Below are 21,104 nucleotides of genomic sequence, written 5' to 3' on the forward strand. Positions count from 1 at the left end.
TGCCAGCCCCATCCCAGTGCTAACCTCGTCCCAGTTCATCCCCCTCCCAGTGCCTCCCTGTCCCAGTTCATCCCCATCCCAGTGCCTCCCTGTCCCAGTTCATCCCCATCCCAGTACCTTCCTGTCCCAGTTCATCCCCATCCCAGTGCCTCCCTGTCCCAGTGCAGGCTCCATCCCAGTGCCTCCCTCAGTTCATTCCCATCCCAGTGCCTGCCTCTCCCAACAACTCCCTGTCCCAATGCCAGCCCCATCCCCGTGCCAACCTCCTTCCAGTTCATCCCCATCCCAGTGCCCAGTTCATCCCCATCCCAGTGTCTGCCTGTCCCAGTTCATCCCCATCCCAGTACCTCCCTGTCCCAGTTCATCCCCATCCCAGTGCCTGCCTCTCCCAACACCTCCCTGTCCCAATGCCAGCCCCATCCCAGTGCCAACCTCGTCCCAGTTCATCCCCATCCCAGTGCCTCCCTGTCCCAGTTCATCCCCATCCCAGTACCTTCCTGTCCCAGTTCATCCCCATCCCAGTGCCTCCCTATCCCAGTGCAGGCTCCATCCCAGTGCCTCCCTGTCCCAGTTCATTCCCATCCCAGTGCCTGCCTCTCCCAACAACTCCCTGTCCCAATGCCAGCCCCATCCCAGTGCTAACCTCGTCCCAGTTCATCCCCATCCCAGTGCCCAGTTCATCCCCATCCCAGTGCCAGCCCTGTCCCAGTTCATCCCCATCCCAGTGTCTGCCTCTCCCAGTTCATCCCCATCCCAGTGCCTGCCTCTCCCAATACCTCCCTGTCGTAGAGCCCAGTCCCATCCCAGCGCCAGCTCCATCCCAGTGCCAGCCCTGTCCCAGTTCACCCCTGTCCCAGGGCCAGCCCCATCCCAGAGCCATCCCCGTCCCGGTCCCCATCCCCGTTCCCCGTCCCGCCCTGCCCCCAGCGCCGCCTCAGCCGGGGCCGGGGCCGGGGCCGGGGCCGGGACCGGCGGGGAGCGGGACCGCCGCGCATGCGCTCCGCCCTCCCGCGGGACGGCCGGGGCACTAATTGTTACCGGAGTTAAAGAGAAAAAAGACCCGGTAGGCGAGAGAGGCACCGGGCGGCCGGGCCGGGTGAGTGGGGACAGCGGGGGGGAACAGCGGGAGCGCGGGAAGCCGCCGGCCGCCATCTTGTGGCGGGGGGCGGCGGGGCCGAGACGGGCCGGGCCGCTTCGCCGTGGCTCCGCCACGGCGAAGCGGCCCGGCCCGTCTCGGCCCCCGGGTTTGTGAGGGGGAAATGGCGCCTCTGAGGCGAGGGGCAGCCCCGCGTCCCGTCACAGCTCGACCCCCGGCGAGGACGGGCCCCTCTCTGGGGGTCTCCTCCCCGCTGAGCGCTGAGGAAACCCCTCAGGGTTTCCCCTCGGCGTAAAGCTCCCCGTTGGGTGCGGAAAGTGTATTTTAAACCACTCTAAAGGGGAAAGTCCACTCTAAAGCTCAGCTAAGGAAGCGTTCAGAAGACGAGTTGAAGTTGTTCACAGGCTACGGAGCAAAATGATAAAATATTTACAGTTTCTGGGGTTGTTTTTTTTTTCCTGTTTCTCATGGGTCTGCAAGAGGTGGCTGAGAAAATCAGGGTTATTCAGCCCTGGTCCCAGCTCTGGCATAAACTTCTTGGGAGTGTGAAAACTCAAAAATACTAAAAAATACATAAATACAGTGTAATAGAAGGAGACCTTGGAGACTTACCCAAGACCAGAAAGATTTAAGTTTGAAAACAGAGATTTTTACATGAGGGGGAAAAAACCATCAAACTTCTTGACAGCAAATTCAAAGACTAGAACTAATGATATCAAGATTTTATGAACAGAGGGAAGGCCAGTGCCAGATAAATAGGGGGATAAATATAATACTTCAAAAGTATTGATCAGTGCTCTGGATAAAGATCGGTATGGGACAGTCTTAATGATGTTTGGTGTTCAGAAGAAAGGGATTAAGCCAGTTTTATAGATGCTTGGTGCCGCAAGGAATGGGATTAGATTTTTAATACGAAAACATTTACTCTAATGTATTCAAATATCGCCCAGATAAATTTAAAAAGAAACAAAAACATACACACGTTGGTCTGTAATTGGGATTAAGGGATAAAGAGCTCTGATCTTTTGTGCCAAATTGCGTAAGACCTCTCTGGTTCATGTCTTTTTATATAATAAAACAGAAGTAAAAGGAGAGAAAAGGGGTACTTGATGCTGCAAACTCTTCTTACCATGCAGCAATTAACGACAGTCTGCCACGGTCTCGTTAGCATCGGTGTTTTGCTTCCCCGCTCTTCCCTGTCCCATCTATTTAAATCATATATTTTTGAGGGTGGGGACAGTCTTTTCCTCAGTGAGTACTTCTACTTGGTGGTGTAAGATATGTAATAATAATTAGTAAGAGTCCCCAGGGTAGTTTGCTGGATTGTAGTCTTATAAAGTAATTACAGATGCAATTAAAATGGAGGACATTTTTGGCCTCTGTGCTCTAGTTTTGGCCTAAAATTGATTGCACCTTACATTGCGAATAATCCCATTAAGGCTGAATGTGTGTGAAATAAATTGTAATTCATTGTGAGTACAGAGGTGGAAACGGAGCCCGGCTTCGAGCTGCTGGGTACAACTGGGTACAACTCCTGGGCAGATTGTGCGGGGCCAGTTCCATTTTTCTTGGCCAGAGTTAATTTATCTTGTCTTTGTGGTTTTTATTGCCATAAGTAGTAAGTTGCAGTAGGGTGAGTGGTTACAAACAGATGTGCTCTGCGGACCGTTCCCGACCGACTGACTTCTCATGGCCCAGGGGCCTGTTCTCTTTGCCTCAGCCATGCTGTTTGTCTGCACTTTTTACCACCCATTCGTTATTTACTGGAATTTTAAGGCCATAGCAGGAACGTGGGTCTTCAGACTGTTTATTAAAAGTAGCACCTAGAATTTATTTAAAACAGCATCTGCAATTTTACTTTATAATGGTTGGCTTAAAATTGTGTTGCTCTATCTGCAGGAGAAGGTCTGGCTCTCCGTTACCTCATGGCTATCTTCATGCAAAGCTTTTGGTCTAAACACTTCTAGGTATGATGATAGACTCCATTGGCAGGGGGGATGTGAATTTGAGGGTCAAGCTTCAGTGTAACCCCCTTGTCCTTTTCCATATGAACACTGGTATTGCCTGACACTGGTAGATGGGTAATGAGATCGGGTTCTCCCATGGTGGTGATGGAGACATGGATGAAGGTGTGGAGGGTTGGCTCTTCAGCCTTCCTGTGCCGGTCCATGCCTCCCCTCTGTGCAGGAAAGGCTTTTGGATGCCTGAGTCCCGTTATCAGAATTGCACAATTTGAGTATCAGAAAAACACAGATAAACTGGGTCAAAACCAGACTGAACCACAGCAGCAGTTACTCTGGACCTTTATGGACTTTCTGTGGAATAACAAGGTGGTTCCTGGGTTGCAATGTCAGGTCTTCCCCAGACACTCTTCCCTCTCTCCCACAGTTTATAATTTTTAATCTATTTCAGCCTTTTCTCAAGCCCTCCAGCAGTGCGTTGTCTTGAGGTGGAAGAGAGGGAAGAAGGTAGCACAGTGGGTTGAAAAATTAGATCAGAGACTGGGGGGGGGGGGGGGAAATGACCAAATGTTTACTTGTTAATGAAGGCTGGCAGCTGAAAGCTCCGACACGTGGAATCAATTAGCTGTCGAGGCAAACAGAGACCCGACCAAACCCCGTCCTTCCTAATTAGTAGCACTCACTGTGCGCTGCAGGTGAGGTATGCGTGCAGATGTGCTTTGCTAAATTTGGCAGATTACTTTCCAGAGGATGGTTCAACTTATTGGCAAAATACTTTACCTCTGAGGGATGGATGTTTTATTACTAGATTTAGCAACTTTTGGCTCATCTCCTGCTTTTTTTTTAATTTCTAATTGAATCCAGCTAAATGATGGGATAAAAGCATGGTAGATCTAAGCAAACAGAGGTAGAAGCTGCGTTCATAAACCACACAGGATTTGTTGTGGTGACCCTATTGATGCTGTAGCTTTTAAACCAAACAAAATACCTGATTTAAGCAAGAAACCTGAACATAAGCAGCAGCAGAGTTCATTCTTGACTGGTGTGATCAAAGCTTCCTCGCCTGTTGCTGTTTGGCTGGTAGCAGGGCGGTGCAGCGCTGAGGTCCCCGTGGCACATCAGACGATCCCAGGCACAGAAATAGTCACCGCTGTTGGAAGTCGTGTGGCTCATCTGTCTCTTTGTGGTGGGCTTGGTGGAGACAGGAGTTTTGGAAGGCTTGCAGGGGTGCGCTGTGTCTTCTAACCTGCAGCAGAATAGCTTTTCAAATAGTACATGGTGGCTCCTCTTGCATTCCTGCTGCTCCATGTCTTTGTGTGATGCTTTCTTTTCTCTTTGCACGTAGTTTGTTGGGTTGCTGTTTGGTTTTTTTGACTGTATCTTCCTATTTGGTCTCCACGATGCTACTTTCTGGTGTCCCCAGAGGCTGGAATGTGAATGGTGAGAACGCTGGAGCAGGGAGAAAATAGCTGCAGTGAATTTACAGGGTGAGCTACAGTAGCTTTGGCCTTCGCTTCCCTTGTTAATGCTAAACGCATGTGCCCTTGTCATGGCTCTAAGGAGATGCTTTCGTCCCTGTGCTGTGTTCGGAGGATGTCTTTGTGGCTAGAGAGGGATGGCAGCGTGGCGCAGGACCCGGGAGCCTGAGCTCCGTCCTGTTCGCTCCTGTGCACGGGAGCCTGGGCTCCGGATTCCCTCTTGGTGCTGGAGCTACGTCTGCTTCGGAGGCGGAATATATGTAAGTTTGGCATAATGCAGCTTTTCAAAGAAGATAGCATAGGACTAGATCACTGAAGTGTGTTTTGGTTTTTTTTTTTAAATAAATACATCGGAAAAAGTCAGTCCCATAAAGGTGTATTTTTTTTTTTAATTTCTTTATTTCAAACAGTGCAAGGCCCTGACCTGCTCAGCAGTCCTTTTCATTGTCATTCCCTTGTATTAAAACCAGGTGCAGATTTTCTGTACTTCCAGGGTCACCCTTGGCTACAGAAGAGTTATTGAGAAGGAATTGCCTCTGAAATGCCCGGGGAGGCTCTGCAGCTGCCTTTGCTCGCTCACTGGAGAGAGCAGGCACAGCAAGATCGGGGACGGTACTGGGTTGCTGAAGAAAAATAGCATCTCAGCTCTGGTTTGTAACTCTTACTGGACTAAAGCTGATACAGGGATATCAGAGTCCAAGGTATCATTTGTTTACCCTTGCTTTATAAATCACAAGATGTTTATAAATCACATTTGGAAAATGTTGGTACTATTGTGTGGACTGTGGGTGAGTTTTTCTTCTCTCTTTTTTTTTTTTTTTTAAAGAGTTAGCTGGAAATTTGGGTTATAACTTCTCAAGGTGAAAAGTTGGGTGACGTAGTCAAAGTAAAGAAGGTGTGGGGTTCTGGGCACTTGCGTAGATGCTCCCAGTGAAGCCCTGAAGCACGCACAAAATCCTTTAGGAAATCAGATAGGACGAAGCGTATACTTAAGTGAATTGTTGGATCAATAACAGCAGTATTGCTCACGGAATTTGCATGTTTTCTTCCCCTGCTCATGACTGATATATCAATCCATCTGCATTTGCTGAAACTTCTGATGGGAAAGGAGGGATGGAAAACGGCTCGTGTGTGTGCGCAAGCTGTGCTTTTTTTCACGTTATCTGAAAAAGTACTACTCTAGGTTTTTGTTTAATTAGTTCCTTGACTAAATGCTTCACTTTTCAGACTCAGATGCTTTTCTAAGAAGATTCATTTTTGACCTAACCTTTTCTGCAACAGGGACAGCAGTATTTTTGCAATTTCTCATTGTATTTAACACAAACAAGGTATGTGATGCTTAATTGAAAGAAGTTTGGATGTTTTTATATGGCCATCTGTGCCAGATTTTACTTTCATTCCTTCATTCTGTCGTAATGCTAAATCTGCAAATAACAATTTGACTGCATACTACACCAAGCTATTTAGAAAACAAATACCAGAAGAAAAATCTGTTTTGCCATTCTCGTTGCACAATTATGTGCACGAGTATGGGCACTCTGGCTGGTTCTGCCTCTTGACTTCAGCGTCAAATGGATCTGAAAGACAAGCCTACGCTTACTTGTATTTTTTAAGCTTGCTTTGTCAATTCTGTGCACTTTTTTCCTTTTGAAATACTTGACGTGCATTATTCAACATGGAACAACTGCTGTTGGTGTCAGTGTGACACATGAAAAACTTGTGGAGTAGGTACTGGTAGTTCTGGAGTTTAAGTCTAGTCCCCTTAACACCAGTCATTTGGAGTTTAGATAATGGACCTTAATTATTCCTCAGAAAATTATAAGTATTCAGAAAAGTACAGTGTAGTAAAGCGGCTTCAGAACAGAAGCGAATAAAATAACTAGTGCAGAGATTTGACGTCCCTTTAAAACATCTGTCTGGGAGCCCACACCCAACATACCGCCCTTATAGATGCCATAAATGCTGGAGGACAGCAAAACATTATGGGTAGTGGCATGCTCCTCTTGATTGTTTTCATTAATTACTTCCACTTTAAGAGCATGTTTTATTGCAAAATTAATTCTTTGTGTCTTAGTTAAGCATGTAAATGGTGTGACTGAACTTTTAGTTCTCCATTAGAAGAATCACTTTTTTTTCTCCAGCACTGCAATTTTTATGTTGTCACAAAATTGACTTTATCTTGAATCACAAATCTTACAGCTTCCTTACGGGTCATTAAGTTTTGAGTGAAAATAGTTCTGATTACAAGTGATGGAAAGTATTTATATCTTGCATCTGTTGTTGTAGAAATTGGATCAGATTTAGAAATGGCAGAAGTTCCAGCATCTTGCTAGGGAGTTCTTTGGGTCGCTCCTGCAGAGCTGCTTCTGAACGTGACAGTTTTTATGGTGTATGGTTTCTGCGTGGCACCGGGTGAAATTTATGAGTGTGTGCGAGTGTTATGGTCGCTACAAGGGGTTCCCAGAGGCTGGGATTAGCAGCGGCACGGTCTCAGGCCTCGAGGAGACGTCCCGGGGCCTCCTGGCTGAGCCCACTGAGCGTCAGGTTTGCACAGGGCTTTGTCAGCGGCCGGGTGCCTCCCCCAGAGCCACTGTTCTTCAGGAGCCGGAGGAGGTGAGGAGCTTGGCACCAAACGCTTTTTATGAAAGCTATAAAAATGAAGTTAAGATGTGCTTCTGTTCCTCGCTTTCAGTAAACGAACAGAAAGCATTAACTCTGTGGACATGGAAGTAGATTTTGTACCTTCTTTTGTGTCCCTCCCCTTCTATTGGGAACAGGTCAAAATGCTCTCCAGCGTAGCACCAAGTGCCTCGTTCAGCTCCTGCAGCAGAAAGGACAGGAGAAAGGCTGCTTCCTTGCTGGCTTCACGATGTCGCATAAATCTGAAGAGAAAGGTAGCAAAGTGAGTATGATCGCAGATGGGGATAGTTATAGTTAGCGCAGAAGTGAGGCGGCGCCGCTCTCAGCCTTCGCAATCGGCCGTGCTGCCGCTGACTTGCCGCACACTTGCTTCGGTGTGCTCCGTGAGGAAAGCTGGCTGGCGTGTCAGCTGGGCAGGGAACGGGTTTGTGTGCAAAACGGGCGCTTTGCAGAAAGCGCATTCGCGTAGCGAGCAGCCACAGCCTGTGCGGGTGCTTTTCTTTCGACAGCTGAAATAAACGTGTGTGTATTTTTGACACAACTGTGTCAAGAAACCAAGAGATGGCTGCTTATGTGCTACAGTGCTGATTTGGGCTTAATACTGGGATCAGCTGCTGGGTTTAGAGTAAACTCACGATATTCCTGTCTGATCTTATAAATGGATTTAAGTCGCATTGCCATGGTGCCTGTTTATTTGTCTCCCAGCACAACACCACCTAAGCATAATCTGTACATTAATGTGTACTTAGGGTAACCTTGGAAGGGCTGTATTGTACAAATGAACATGGCAAACTCCCGAAACCCAAAGGAGTTTATTTAGCGGTCTTGTAGCAGAGCTAAGACAAAAAGCGTTTGCTTCTCCTCCGTTCCAGCCCGTGCTGCAAGTCCAAGGCATCCTTCTCTTTTCCTAGACCATTTCCCGCCTCTAAGCTTTCAGAGAAGTGTTTTCCTTGTTCTGTAATTACAATTTTTCTCTCTTTTCATGAGAAACAAAAATTAGTAGGAAGTCAATGGGTGGAGCCTGCGATTCCTCAATTCTGAATTTTATCCTTCCCCCCCCTTCACTGACATAAATAGTGGAAGCGCTTAAGTCTTCTTCACACTGTTAAACGCTTGCCGGTGGCTACTAACACTTTCTCTTGAGGTGTTGGTACGGTTCCATCGCAGGCTCTGAAAGTTCATTTCAGTCCCTGACTGATGAGGTTCCTGGAGGTGAGGCTGGGTTTTTTGGTAATGGTATTAGTTCAGCCTTGCAAAATATTACTTGCCCGAGGTGAGTAATAGCTTTTGATGGGTAAGTAAAGTATCATCAGTCATCATCGTAGCAAAGGGCAGGCAAATGATTTTTGTGCCTGAACTGGTAAGTGTTCAGAGCAGGTCCTGAGACCAGATTAGTTGTGCCCTGCAAGAAGTCATGAATTTTTTTGTTTGTTTCTGTTTAAATTGCAGTTCAGTTCTCCAGTAACGTCACAGGAGTGACTGGCAGATCTAATGCGTTGGGTGTGAGACACCACTGCCAAATCTTACAAGAAGCTGGGGATGCACAGAGCTCTGAATGCCAACTCGCTTTGAGTGCATGTATATTACACTGAATTAAATGACCAGCTTTGCTAGGTTTCCCATTCTGTTTTGGGGAAGAAAGGTGATTTGTAAGTTGGTTATTCCCAGAACAGCACAGTATCAGATGGTTTTCTTGATGCCAGCTGCTTCTTGAATGGAATTTTGCCTCCTGGTACGTGGAGGCTTAGCCAGAAGGGCTGCGAACTTCAGTGTTGTTACTTGATTTACAGTCTTGGGGTTTATTGCACCGTTGTGTTTCTCATATTTACTCTGATATAAAGACACCGAAATCCTCATGTGATTGGAAGTCAACCTGGCAGCATCTGAAATGGGATTTCTGTTGAAATGTTTCTCTTCCCATTAGGTCTGATGGAGTACAGAGAAATACAGCGCACCCCCATCCACCCATTTAGCCTTCACATTTTTATTTGTTCATATGAACTTGCGCCTTTTTTCTTTCTTTTTTGTTTTTGTCTCCTAACTAAGGCAAGATGGATGTTAAAAGCCAAAGCTCGTTTTCTACAGTTATGATGAAGCAGTTTCCCAAGGCTGCACTGTGGTTTGGTGGCAGAAACAAGATCAAAACCTGAGTATTTCTGACCTCCTCTGCCTATGGATTCCCTCTCTAAAGATAAAGCACAGAGGTCTGGGTGGTAGCGTATTAATAATGAACCATTATCTCTGCCAGCATGGTAGTCATTTATCATTTCATAAATCGCAATCTGCGACTTGGGACTGAATGACTCATCTTAGTTTTGCTATATCTTCTTTTGCGTTAATGTTTCTGAGTCTTAAAATGTGAAAGATGGAAAGCAATCACAAATAGGGACAAACAGGGAACGTTCGTGCTTGACTACGGCTCTTCAAAATGTTTCAAGTTAGTTTCTGCTGTCTTTAATTGCACAGTTTGCTTCCCTTTATTGGGCTATCTTGATTTTATTGTAGATTTTACTGATAGGGAGCATTATAAGAAAAGCAATTTCTTTATTATATTTTTCTAGGGGTTTTACTGGATTTATAAATTACAGAGTTGAAAAAGGCCCGTTATTGTACAAGTCTTCTCTGGTTAGTACAAGATTATTTTCTACATTTTAAATAAATTCTGCAACTTAATTACTTCTGTCCAAGTATCTTCCAAACTCCTTCTCCCAGAGGGAGCTCTGTAAATAGTCTTGGGGTTTGAGCTGCTTTATTTTTAGAGCCTGAATGCAAAGAATGACATCTAAAAAGTGATGGTTTTGCCCTTGCTGAAACTGGCATCGAAACATCGGCTAACAAACAAGTGTTTGTAGATGTACAAGGCTGCATCAAATATTAATGTACGGCAAACCATCGGCTACAGTTGTTCAATACCGCCCTACATAAGGCTTATTTAGTCCGATTGATAAATCTCCGTACAGCCGTGGTGCGCGGTGCTGGTGCGGATCTGTTCTGTGTACGTAGCCAAGGACACCGGCTGCGGATCTTCCGCACCTGCGCTTCAGTTAAAACCGGTGGCAGCTAAACGGGCTCCTGCAGCTTGACCGCTGCTCCGCTTTGCTCCCGGTTTCACCCTCCTGACTCACTCTGACTAGCCTATATGCCGCTAATCTTCACAATTATGCAGGATTGTAAGTAGCTGGAATTTTATATTTTGGAGAAATAAAAAAAAAAAGGAGGAGGGACTTTTCCTACAGAGATTAGATTGTGATACCCAAAGATATTTGGTACTGCAGTTTTCGAACGTCTGGCCTGCTTTTGACCCAATTAAGATAATCGTGAAGAGCTGTGATGCTTGAATTAGAGTTGCAGGAGCCCTCAAACAGCATAAATTATCCTACATCAGATCTGTGGTTTTGCCTTAGGCTGAATTAATCTTACACTCTCAACCTGTAGGTAGAAGGTCTAGCATGTGGAAGGCTCCAGATCAGGAGTGGAGTTTGCCTGCCCTAATTTAAGCACTCAGCAGTTAAAAACCTGCCCCGGCCATCTACCTTAAGGGCCTTTCCAGTGCTCAAAGAGAGAAACAATCTGCCAAAGGCAGGCCAAGCCCATGGGCCTTGGATGATGCCTGCTCTTACTCTGAGCTAAGAGCTCGGAGGGACCTTGTTGAACTCAAGCATTCATATGTCAGAGAGAAGACCCCCGCTACGGGCAGTTTTGACCCATTCCCACAGGGATGCAGTTAGGCCTGTCAGTTGGGCTGTGCTTTTTCGAACTTAACATCAGTGGTGTTGCTCACGCTGGAAAAATTAGTAGAGCTGAGAGTTCAAGGGAAGGTTGTGAATCTTTTTTTCCTCTTTTTTTTTTTTTTTTTTAAAGCAAGCAGTTACGTTCATAGATCGAAAATATTCAGGTCACGTTTAAAGGGCAGGAACGTGGAGTTAAGTTATGGTCAGTGTTTGGGTAATGTCTACAGCAAAAATAGTTGAATAATTGGATATGGGGAGTCCATACAGCAGTACGGCTTTTAGTCAAGTCTTCTAATGGAGCCCAGTAGTTTATTTGCTGGGATGCGAAAGCAATACACGGGAGCTTAAGCATTTTAAGAGCTTTATAGCGTTTCTAGCATAGAGCCTTGACATTATAGCGGTATAGGGGGACCTGCCAACAGCCGCTGGATGCTGCTGCTCCCCCCCAAGCTGTACAGACTTGTTGCTTTTATCAATTTGTGCATACACCTGTGTATTTGTGTTTCTGTAATTTTAAATCCTGGTACTACTAATGTCCGCACCAAAGCTCCTGCTGAATCCAGAGACCCCAGGATCTTGCCAGTGAACTGTAGTTGGCAAAACCACTGTACAAGTCAAGTAATTGTTAAAACTTACTGGTTTATCTTTTTGTCCTCAAACTGCACATATGCTTAATGCCCTTAACTTTCTATTCTTATTTACTTAAGTGTCATGGGCAAAATGCAAGTTTGACTTTTTTTCCCATCTTTTGAAACTAGTATTGCTCTGAAAACCCCTTGTGAAATGTAAGCAACAGGCCTGTTTATTCTGTGCCTCTTTGTTTTGTTTTGTTTTCACACCCTAGTTTTCTTTCTTAAAATTAAATAAAGAACCCAAAGACTAAGCAGAAAGATGGAACAGGATGTCTCGAAGAGAATCATCAGCATCCCGACAGCAGACCTCGATATGTTGAATGCCTTAGACTGGAAAGACGGCATTGGTACCTTGCCCGGTAGCAACATACAAGTAAGAAACCAAGGAACAGAATACATGAGCGGCCACCGTGCATTTGGCAGTGCAAAATATTTGCAATATATTCTGCAGTTTGCAAACAAAAGTTGTGCGGAGAAAACACTTTGTTTTAAACAAGTGGGTTGCCATTACCAAGGAAGTGGTGGAATTCTACTAATGTTTCTGAAAGCCTGGTGATACTCCCTCTCCCTTTCTAATTTCTTGCTCAATTGATTTCTAAAGGCAGGAAGTATTTTAAATAATTGTTTTCTGCTGATGGAAGTTATGGGCCTGATCTTCCTAATTCTCAGTCATGTCCATACAACATACTCAGGCAAGAAATCCCGTTAATTTCAGCCCAGCATGAGAAAGACATTTTCTCAGAAAGACAAATTTTCTCAATTTGTGGGGTTGAGTCTTTAGGTTCTCTTCACATCGGTGGTTCTTTTTTGCAGCTTTTGACAGCTGTCTATATTTTACATATTCATGATAGTGACAAATGCAGCTCTGGTGTAAATGGGAACCAAGATCTGATAGTCACAAACTGGTGTTCTGTGTTAGAGGGGGGAGGAGGGTGAGTGTCTGTTGACTGTTTCCCAAATTACCTTCAACTGTTATTTCAGTTCGATTGCGCTTCTGATGGCTGAAAATGAATACATAAAATCGCCCTCAAAGGCTGCAAGTTCTGAATCTCGGGGAGGGGGGGAGAAATCAATTTCAAGTGAAATAAATTGGAGCTGAAGGGACTTGAGAGCTTTCAGAAATCAGATTGTTGGTATCGCATCAGGCATTCAGAATCAGGACCCCGACCTTCTGGAAGTGTTGACAGTCTTCCCCTTCCTCCCCTCCTCCTCCTCCCTTTCTGCAGAGAAGTCTTCTGCATGGGCTACCAGACCTCACTTAGGCTATGAGGACAACAGTTCTGCTAGCACATGTCGCGAGAACATGGATGAACTTGCATGCTTGGAGTATTTTGAGATCAGTGGTTTACGCTCCCATCAGACTGACATGGAATTGGGTCCGCTGACTTCCTAGGAGGTGCTTTGGATGATTATTTTGCAGTGGCCTAACTTCTGCCCTGTATTTAATCAAAGTCATTATACTTCTGCTTCTTAAATAGCTTAACAGTGTATTGCCACAGGTTTTCTCTTACACAGCAGTAACGTTCCTTTGCAGAAACAGCTTCACTTTTATTGATCCTCATAATAGTAGAGAATCAACAAAGCACCACGTTATTTATTGGACTGAAAGACACCAGATAATATTGTATTGTTTTATATTGGATGATCAAGTATAAGAGCACTGAGTACCATGGTTAGTGAGTGTGGTAGAAATGTTTACATGATAACTAGCTGCACAGGAAGCCACTTCATTCTTAAGATGCCAGACACTTTTTTTTTTTTTCCCAGCAGAAATGCCAAACACTTTTTAATTTTTTTGGTTTTGCTGTTTAAATCTTTTTTTCCCCTCTCTACCTGCTATATGCCAGTTCTTGCATGCACAATGAAACATATTTTTCCTTAATTCCCTTAAAAAAATTCTCAGGAAGGACAGATTGTTTCTGGAGGATTTGTGCGGATTTCATATCTGCAAACACGCTATATTGAACCCCTTTGTGTAAAGGAAGATGCAGTCCTGATAGTAGCAGAGTCATGCATTTCCAGAACTTAGGAATGAGGGATATTGCCTTGAAGAGTCTTGGGATGAAACTGGAGATTGCCTCCATGGATCCGCCAGTCCTCAGCATCAGATCAGAGACTGTTAATAAAGATGCACGTTGTTTTTCTAGTGCAAACTTTGTTTTCTGGGGCCCGGACTGGGCTTCACCAGTTCATGTGGCTGCAGGTACGCCATCGAGTTATTAAAGGAGGAAACACCAGCCTGCTGTCTCACTGGTTTGGGCTGAATCAGAACTGTTAATTTGTATGCAGGAGTGTCACTACCCCAGAGACTAATCTGCTAATGCAAAATGACATTGGCACCCTTCCCCACCTCCAGCTGCGCGCTCTGCTTCCCGCTCGCTCTGCTGCTCAATGGCATGTAGAGATCTGGAGATGCTCCTTCTGCTGACCTTCTGCTGGTGATGCTGAGCTGTCTTTATCAGCCGTAGCAAGGAACCCCTGGGATCTGCACCGCTGTGCTGCTGCTCTTCTGGCGTTTGAGGAAAGTGATAGGTTTCTCCTCTAAACTGGATGGTCTCCTGCAGGAAACTCAGTCCAGTTAGAATTATAATTTCTTTGAAATGGATTGTTTCTCCTCGTGCTGAAATAAAAATGATGCTCTGTTTCTTCAGGGCTGCAGAGGAGGAAGTGAACTTTTTAGAGGCAAGTCCAGCATCTTTGAAGCTTTAAATACAGCCTTCAGATAAAAAAGAGGGAAAGAGGGGGAAGAACATTTGGGATAAGGCTTTGATAGGGTGCTGGAGGCAGGATCCTGAGCCCAGGAAACATGCAGGAGTAGAGGAAGAATGGTGCTTCTCAGTGCAATGAGGAGGCGAAGCAAATGCTTTTGAACTGGGTTTAGCAGGTTTGAGCGAAGAGCGGATGGCTGAGTAAAGATCTCAACCTAATAAAGTGCTATGAATAAAAGCTTGGGAGCAGAGCTTGCAAATGCAACCCACCTTTGACTTGTCTCTCTCATTCTGGAGTTCAGTAGCTCCGTATTGTAGACAGTAAAGAAGATCAAGGAATGAGTAATCCTTAGAGCTATTTGCTCATCAGAAAGATAATTTTAAATTTTTTTAATAATAAATCTAATAAAAATAATCTAATAAAAGATGCACATTGACAGTATTTGGCACACTTTAATGATTTTGTCTGGACCGATGAAGTGTTCCTTTATAGCCTAAGACATTTTTTAAGCTTAAAGGATTAAAGTCTCTGAAGTCCGCCACATATCATTTTCCATAGCTACCCCGTGGAGTGAGCGCTTCGCTGTGTGGCTGGAGGGGTTTTCTTGTTCTGCATCAGAATGTACTCTTGGCCTGTGGTGGGCCAGGCGGCGTGTGTGCGGGGTTGGTAGGCAGGAGCTGCGCTGGAGCAGAGGATGGCTGTGCTAGCAGAACGTCCCTGGGAGGGTCGCCGACCCCAGCAGCTGACGGAGGGTTTAAGGGTCAAAACTTGGGAGAGCTGGGACTGGGAGCTCGGACACTGACTCCTGGCCGTACTGGTACATGTACCTACCTACCTGCACTGCCTGTGGCCCCTGTTAGGTGTATTTCTAGGTTGTCTGGAAGGGGTTTGGTCTTGAGACTCTCCCCCCTGTCTGTGGGTCAGGGCCCCACTGTGGCTTTCACTAATAAGTGGTACCTGTGCAAGGACGAGCTTATCAAACGAAGAAAGGCTAGTTATTTCTGAGTGTCTGCTGGTCTTCAACAGCCTCTGCTTATCCCCGCATTCCTCTGCTCCTCTGGGAAGTTCCACTTCCCACTGGACTGTCAAGTGTCATTGAAGGAGGGTTGAGAACCGCTTGGCCTCTTGCAGCTCCAGATGCTCACTGCGTTTATGCGGTCCCGGCTGGCGCTGTGCTCTGAGGTCTTTAAAGCCCAGGCAGCACCAGCTGGGGGACGTATCGGACAAGTTCCCCACTGGAACGTGACCTTTCTGTCAGCATCCGCTGGGTGATTCCTGCTTGCACTCGGATTTTAGGGAAGTTGTTGTATGTCATAATGCAATAAATGTAATTGGTTTTGTTGGATGGATTTGAACTGTCAGAGCAGAGTTTTGGGTTAAACTGCTTTTCTGAGGGTATTTATTCTGATGTCTCCGTCGGAGGTCTGCGTTTTATAAGGGGAGCACATCCAAAGCAGGTAGAATTAACGTTGCTTTCCTTCGTTAACAACAAAAAGTGTATTGTTTGGGTTTTTTGGGGGCCCTTGGTGGCGTTTTGAGGAGGAGTTGTGTTGGGTGTTTCTCACTTTTGTTGTTACTTATTTTTAATGCTTCTTAATGTACATACGGCCATTTCTTTTTGTCCCATACCTAGGTGCTCCTCAGGGAATCCTATATTCCTTCCTGTCCCCCTTCCTCGCCCTTTTACTACTGCTTATTCGCTTGCTTTCTTCTCTTACCTGCAGTTCTGTTTAAATGAGTTTGGACTGCTAGAAATCATTACTGAAGCAGAAGCAGAAGCCATAAAAACTCTTTCAGCTTCAGCAGTAAATGCCAGCCCAGCCAGCTTTGCTCCTGCCGCTATCAACGTTTCCACTGCCTCTAGCACTGATTGGGAAGGTGAGCTTTTTGCTGTGGAAGAGAATATACAGTTTCTGAAAAAGCTTCTAGAAACAGGTCTGAAATGTGTGTTTCAGTAGCATGGTGCTCCCTGGCGCAGCATGTGGAGTGAGTCACTGTCTTATTTCAAATATTTTAGGAGTATTTAGAGTGAACGTAATTACTGCGTAGTCATAACAGTACCTGGTGCATGCATTGTGCTCGCCTTTGTGGAAGGTAAGTGTGGTTATATAAAGGAGCTGGGCTAGATTTGTCGATGTCGTCAAACATCCCTCTCACGCTGAGTTTTAACTTAGGTCCTGGGATCTCTTTATGTGGTGATTCTGGGAAGCCGGAGCCCCTTCTTTCCAGGGTAGTGGATCAGCAATGACATCAGTGTTTCTCCCTAACACTGGTGATATACTTGTCACAACACCAGTTAAGTTTGCATCTGTATTAAACTAAACTGCCTGTTTTGGGACTTTGCGACGAGAATGGTCTGGTCATATGTACCTTATTAAATACTCTCAGCTTCCAAAACAGAGTGGTTGCACCCACTGGGCAGCGTCTCAGCTCCATGCTAACTCCTGAACCGTGCTTGGGAAGTGCTTGGGACGGTGCTAGGTGCCCTGGGCCAGACGTGCCGTGGGGCTGTGCTAAAGATGCACGTGGCTGAGTTGCAGGACCTGGCGCTGTTTGATTTACTCGTATGGCTGTGCCTTAGCTGACTGCTCTCAGGGGTGGGCGGGGGTTTCCAGCGTTATTCCTTTCTCCGGTTGCATGCATTACGCAGTGCGGAGCATGAACGGATGGCACAGTGCTGTGCTAAACTAGGATTCCTGGCTCAGGGTGAATCCGCAGTAAGGTTAGTTATCTTTGCAAGAGCATCCTTGAGAGTCTCCTCTAACCTGGCTCATGCCAAGAGTTATGCTATAAGCCATAAAAGTTTTGAGGTTTCCGAGGCTACTGTAATTGAAATGAGGGAAAAGCTGCGTTTTAGCAGGGTAATACAAGCATGTTAGTGGACATGCACAGCGATGTAACGGACAAGAAATATCTCAGTTCTTTGCAGACCTGTTCTTACTCTGTTTATCCAGAAACCAGTAGCTCAAACCAGAACATTTGTTTGTGAACCTCTGAGCTCTTTCGTTCCAGAGCACTCGGTTGGTTAAGCTGGCCAGCCTCGCTTACTTTGGTAAATCGCTAGTTTCCTTTGATTAAATTACTCACTGTTTCAGTAGAACTCCCTCGCACATGTGCTTGAGTGTCCCTCAGAGCGCATTGATGGAGACCAGGTCTAGGGACTGAGTGATGATTAAAAGCTTTCATCCCAAGAGTCCCATTAGCCGTCCAGCGTAAGGTCATATTTTTGTACCGAAACAGGGCTTCTTCTCAGGTGGTGGCAGGAGACTTGAGAATTCGCTTGGGACACACAGGCACCACAGGACAGCCGCTGGAGCCTGTTCAGTGTCTCACTTGTCACCGGTGCACCCTGGTGCAGCAATGGAAAGGACGTTAGCTCTTTGTATAAGGTCTGTGTTAGTGATAATGGATCCCTCGTCAAGGCAAGGCTACATCACTGAAGTCGTACGTCCCTGTGAAGGGAATTTCTTCTTTGAGGAAGGAACGATCTCTTGTCTTGTTGCCTGCCTGGACAAGTGTCTGCCAGTTGGCTTTCCCCAGGATTTTGATGGAACTATTTCTGGTTTTGGGTAGGAAGGCTTTGCACCTGTCTTCCCTGCTGGCTTTTCTCATCTCGAATTTCATGGTAAGCTCTGCAGATTCACTTACACTTACAGGCATTTGCTTACGCCTCTGCTGATTGTGGGTCATTCTCCTCGTCTGCGCAAGCTCAGGAGATGTCAATCCATCAGGTGAAGAACCGGCTCTTACATGGACACCTCTGCACTAAGCATTTTTCACACCCTTTTAGTCCAAGTGTATTCCGTAGATCAGTGTGACTTCTAATTGAGCAGAGCTCTTCCAGCGCTCTTGGTTCATGCAAGTTTTCCCTGTTTTGTCTTTTTCCTGCCTGGAATCATTGGTCCCCGATGGCACAGGGAGAGGCTTTACGTCGTGTTACAAGCAGGCACGTGTGCACTCTGTGCATAGGCAGTCTGTCTGCCCAGTTCCAGCCAGCACCATCTGACGTCCATATTGGGCCATAGGGAGCAATCAAATATAAATGAAAAATGTCAGTCGTCCTAGCAGAACGAGTACAAATACTGGTAAGGAGACTATGAAAATGGCTTTAAACAGAAAGGAAGGTGACTCATATCTCAGCGTTCTGGCTTGTGTGCTGTGGTGTGGTTTTTCTTTTTTTCCTTTAAAGTGTTCAATGGTGCATTCAAAAATGGGTTGATCAAACCAGTGCACACAAACGGTGCCACTAAATGCAGAATAGGAATGGCGTATATGCAGGAGCCCCCGTGCACAATTTGCACGTCAGGTTACTTGAGCAAGGTATGCATCAGGATAGTGCAGATGCCTGGTAATGGGTATCACTGTCATTGTGTTTTGTTAAAATATTAAACATAAATTAATTTGCATTAGGAAGAACTCAAATAATAGGAGAAAGTAAAGATAAATGATATATTGGAGTTATTCCTTACATTTTCGTGCTTTCATTCAGATGAAAGATTGATATATATCCCTTGCTAGATAGAGAAATAATTGTTCCTAGTCTGTCATCAATAATGTGCTATTTTTAGAGGCTGCGTACAAAGGATTTTCATATGTATAAAGGCTGAAGTCTTTAAACTTAACCAACTGTATTAAAAGTATCCAAACAAGATGGACTTGTTTGACATGTCTTTCAATTTAGAGAGTTACTAAGAATAAAGAAATAGAAAAAGATTTGTAACTGTGTCCTGGTTATAGCCTTGAGATTATATCCTCCTTTATCACTTTTACAGGGGGCAGGGTTTCTCCAAAATTAAAATATTACAGATAAAAGGGTTTTTCTTTAATGAGGTAGTACACTCTTTCTGTGTGCCAGCGCACAGATGATAATTACTTCCCTCACAATGGGATACTGAGGGTCACTTAATGAAAGTCTGAAAAGGACTTTGACGGAACTAATTGCATGAAAGGTGTTTTAACATTTTAATTTAATAGTTGTCTTTTTCTTTGCTTCGGCAGTGCCCAGAGAAGACGTGCCCTGCTCTCATTTCCAAACCTGTGAGCAAATGGATTGCTTTGAGAATGGAAAGTTTGGTACTCAAATGGGCTCCCAGCAGCACAGGGACAGGTAAAGAAACGCAACATTCTTCCTGTTCTGGGTTTAAAAATGTTTAAAGAGAACATTGTGTTAGAAAAAAGGGTTGCTGTGAGTAGAACGAAATCCTCAGAGCAAGTGTTACCGTGGCATGGCTGAAGCAGAGCCACCTGCGCAGCTCTGCCGGCGACCTTCCTTCTAGCCCTGAGGCTCCCATGCCCGCCAGAGGAGAGCTCCTCTCTAGAGCTCCGTCCTCATTTCTCTTCCCAGCCTGCAGAAATGCTGGTTGTATGCTCGATGCCTCAGTTCCTCATCCTGCAGTTAAGGATGATGTCTTAAATTCTGTAGAGTTGTAAAAAGGCAAAATTAAAAACTCTCGAGCTGCTCTGGTGGTGAGAGCAGTGCCAGTACTTTGGAGTGCTTTTAAAAGATATATATCTGACAAATCCTGCAAACACGACTCACTTCTTTAGGTTCTCAGCCCAGGCACCTTTATTCTTCCAGAGAGGTACAGAGACACTGGGAATACTGCAGGAGTATTGTTGCACTTTTAATTTGGTTTTGTTTTCAATTTTGGATGTTTAGTGGTACCAGAGACATTCCAGATGATTGCAGAAACAGGGGAAATAGTAGAAATCTTAATACCAGCAGTGGCTGTCAGGTGAATGAGGCTGACAGACCTGTCAAACGTCTCAGAAGGAAGAGAAGGCTGCTTCTGGAGTCTGAGGATGACGAGGAAAATGCAGATGAGGATGAGGTAAATGAGGCTGCATGTATTTTCTTTAAAGAGAACCGTGAAGAGCAAGGACCGTTCTGTGTCTCAGATTACACTGCAACGCAAACTGAGCTGAGGGAGGTTGTTTTGTACCCATGAGAGTGGTCTGGGTCTGATCCTGATTTCCATCAGTGATGAGAATATCTGTTCTGAAGTCTGAGGAATCGTAAGGGTGAATGGCTCATGTGAAGTCAAAGTCAAGATTTCAGACTGTATCTTCATAGGTGTAGTTATAGCCCTGTGCACCAAGTGTATTCCACAGTAATAAAAACACATGCCTCCAAAGATACTTCGGCTAACTACAGTCAAGGACTAGTATGTGATATTGAAGATTAGTGTCAAACCACAGAGTTTGATTGCTTTTTATGAGGTACTTGCAGGTACACTCACTGCATTACTAGAAACCTGTATTAATGGAGGATGAATAGAAGTACCTCAGTCCTGACCTGATTTTTCTTAACTTTCATGAAGGATCTTACTCCCTGTAGGGGCCCTTCTTTGTGCAAGCCTGCATTCTGCTACCGTGTGCGTAGCATCTCAGGCCTGAACCATTTTATTTATATTCACGTATTGCACGTGCTTTTGTAATGCAGAGGTGCTGGGGTAGGTGTTTGTTGGTAATGCAAGCTGAAACTTCTGATGCCGTGAACAGTTTAACTCGTTGCTCAGCTTTTCTCTGTGATGTGTATAAGATGTTTTTAAGTACATACATGTTCAGAAGTACTTGCATTCTGTCTCTTCCCCCTTCTCCTTCTTTGAAACTGCCCCCCCCCTTCTGGGGCATGTTTGGCAGGCAGCTTTGCATTTCAGATTTTGCCCTTTTTGGTTTGCTTTGAGAAATGAAAACCCTGGGTGAATTAACATGAGTTTGAAAACCCCACAGAAGAAATGTGAATGGCAGTCCGGCTTGGAGTGTGACACAGAGAGACCCCATTTTCTGGGGTGTTCATCTATGACAGTAGTTACTTGAAGCTTCTGCTTCCTTCAGGGCTTCAGAAATTATTTTTT

At 45.3% G+C, this 21,104-nt stretch overlaps 1 protein-coding gene across 1 annotated transcript in view; it reads left to right on the plus strand.

Moving 5' to 3' along the window:
- The window catches only part of LOC104017817 (lethal(3)malignant brain tumor-like protein 4), a 55,951-nt gene that overhangs the window by 3,051 nt on the left and 31,796 nt on the right, over positions 1–21,104 (plus strand). The window contains exons 2-5 of the mRNA XM_087761281.1: positions 928–1,096; positions 15,972–16,125; positions 19,246–19,354; positions 19,907–20,078. Of these exons, the coding sequence (XP_087617407.1) occupies positions 928–1,096; positions 15,972–16,125; positions 19,246–19,354; positions 19,907–20,078 (604 nt within the window). The remainder of the gene's footprint in view (positions 1–927; positions 1,097–15,971; positions 16,126–19,245; positions 19,355–19,906; positions 20,079–21,104) is intronic.

This window comes from Nipponia nippon, unplaced genomic scaffold, assembly GCF_047370975.1.
Source record: "Nipponia nippon isolate SJK-2023a ecotype South Korea unplaced genomic scaffold, ASM4737097v1 scaffold_23, whole genome shotgun sequence".
In the NCBI taxonomy this organism is placed as follows: domain Eukaryota; kingdom Metazoa; phylum Chordata; class Aves; order Pelecaniformes; family Threskiornithidae; genus Nipponia; species Nipponia nippon.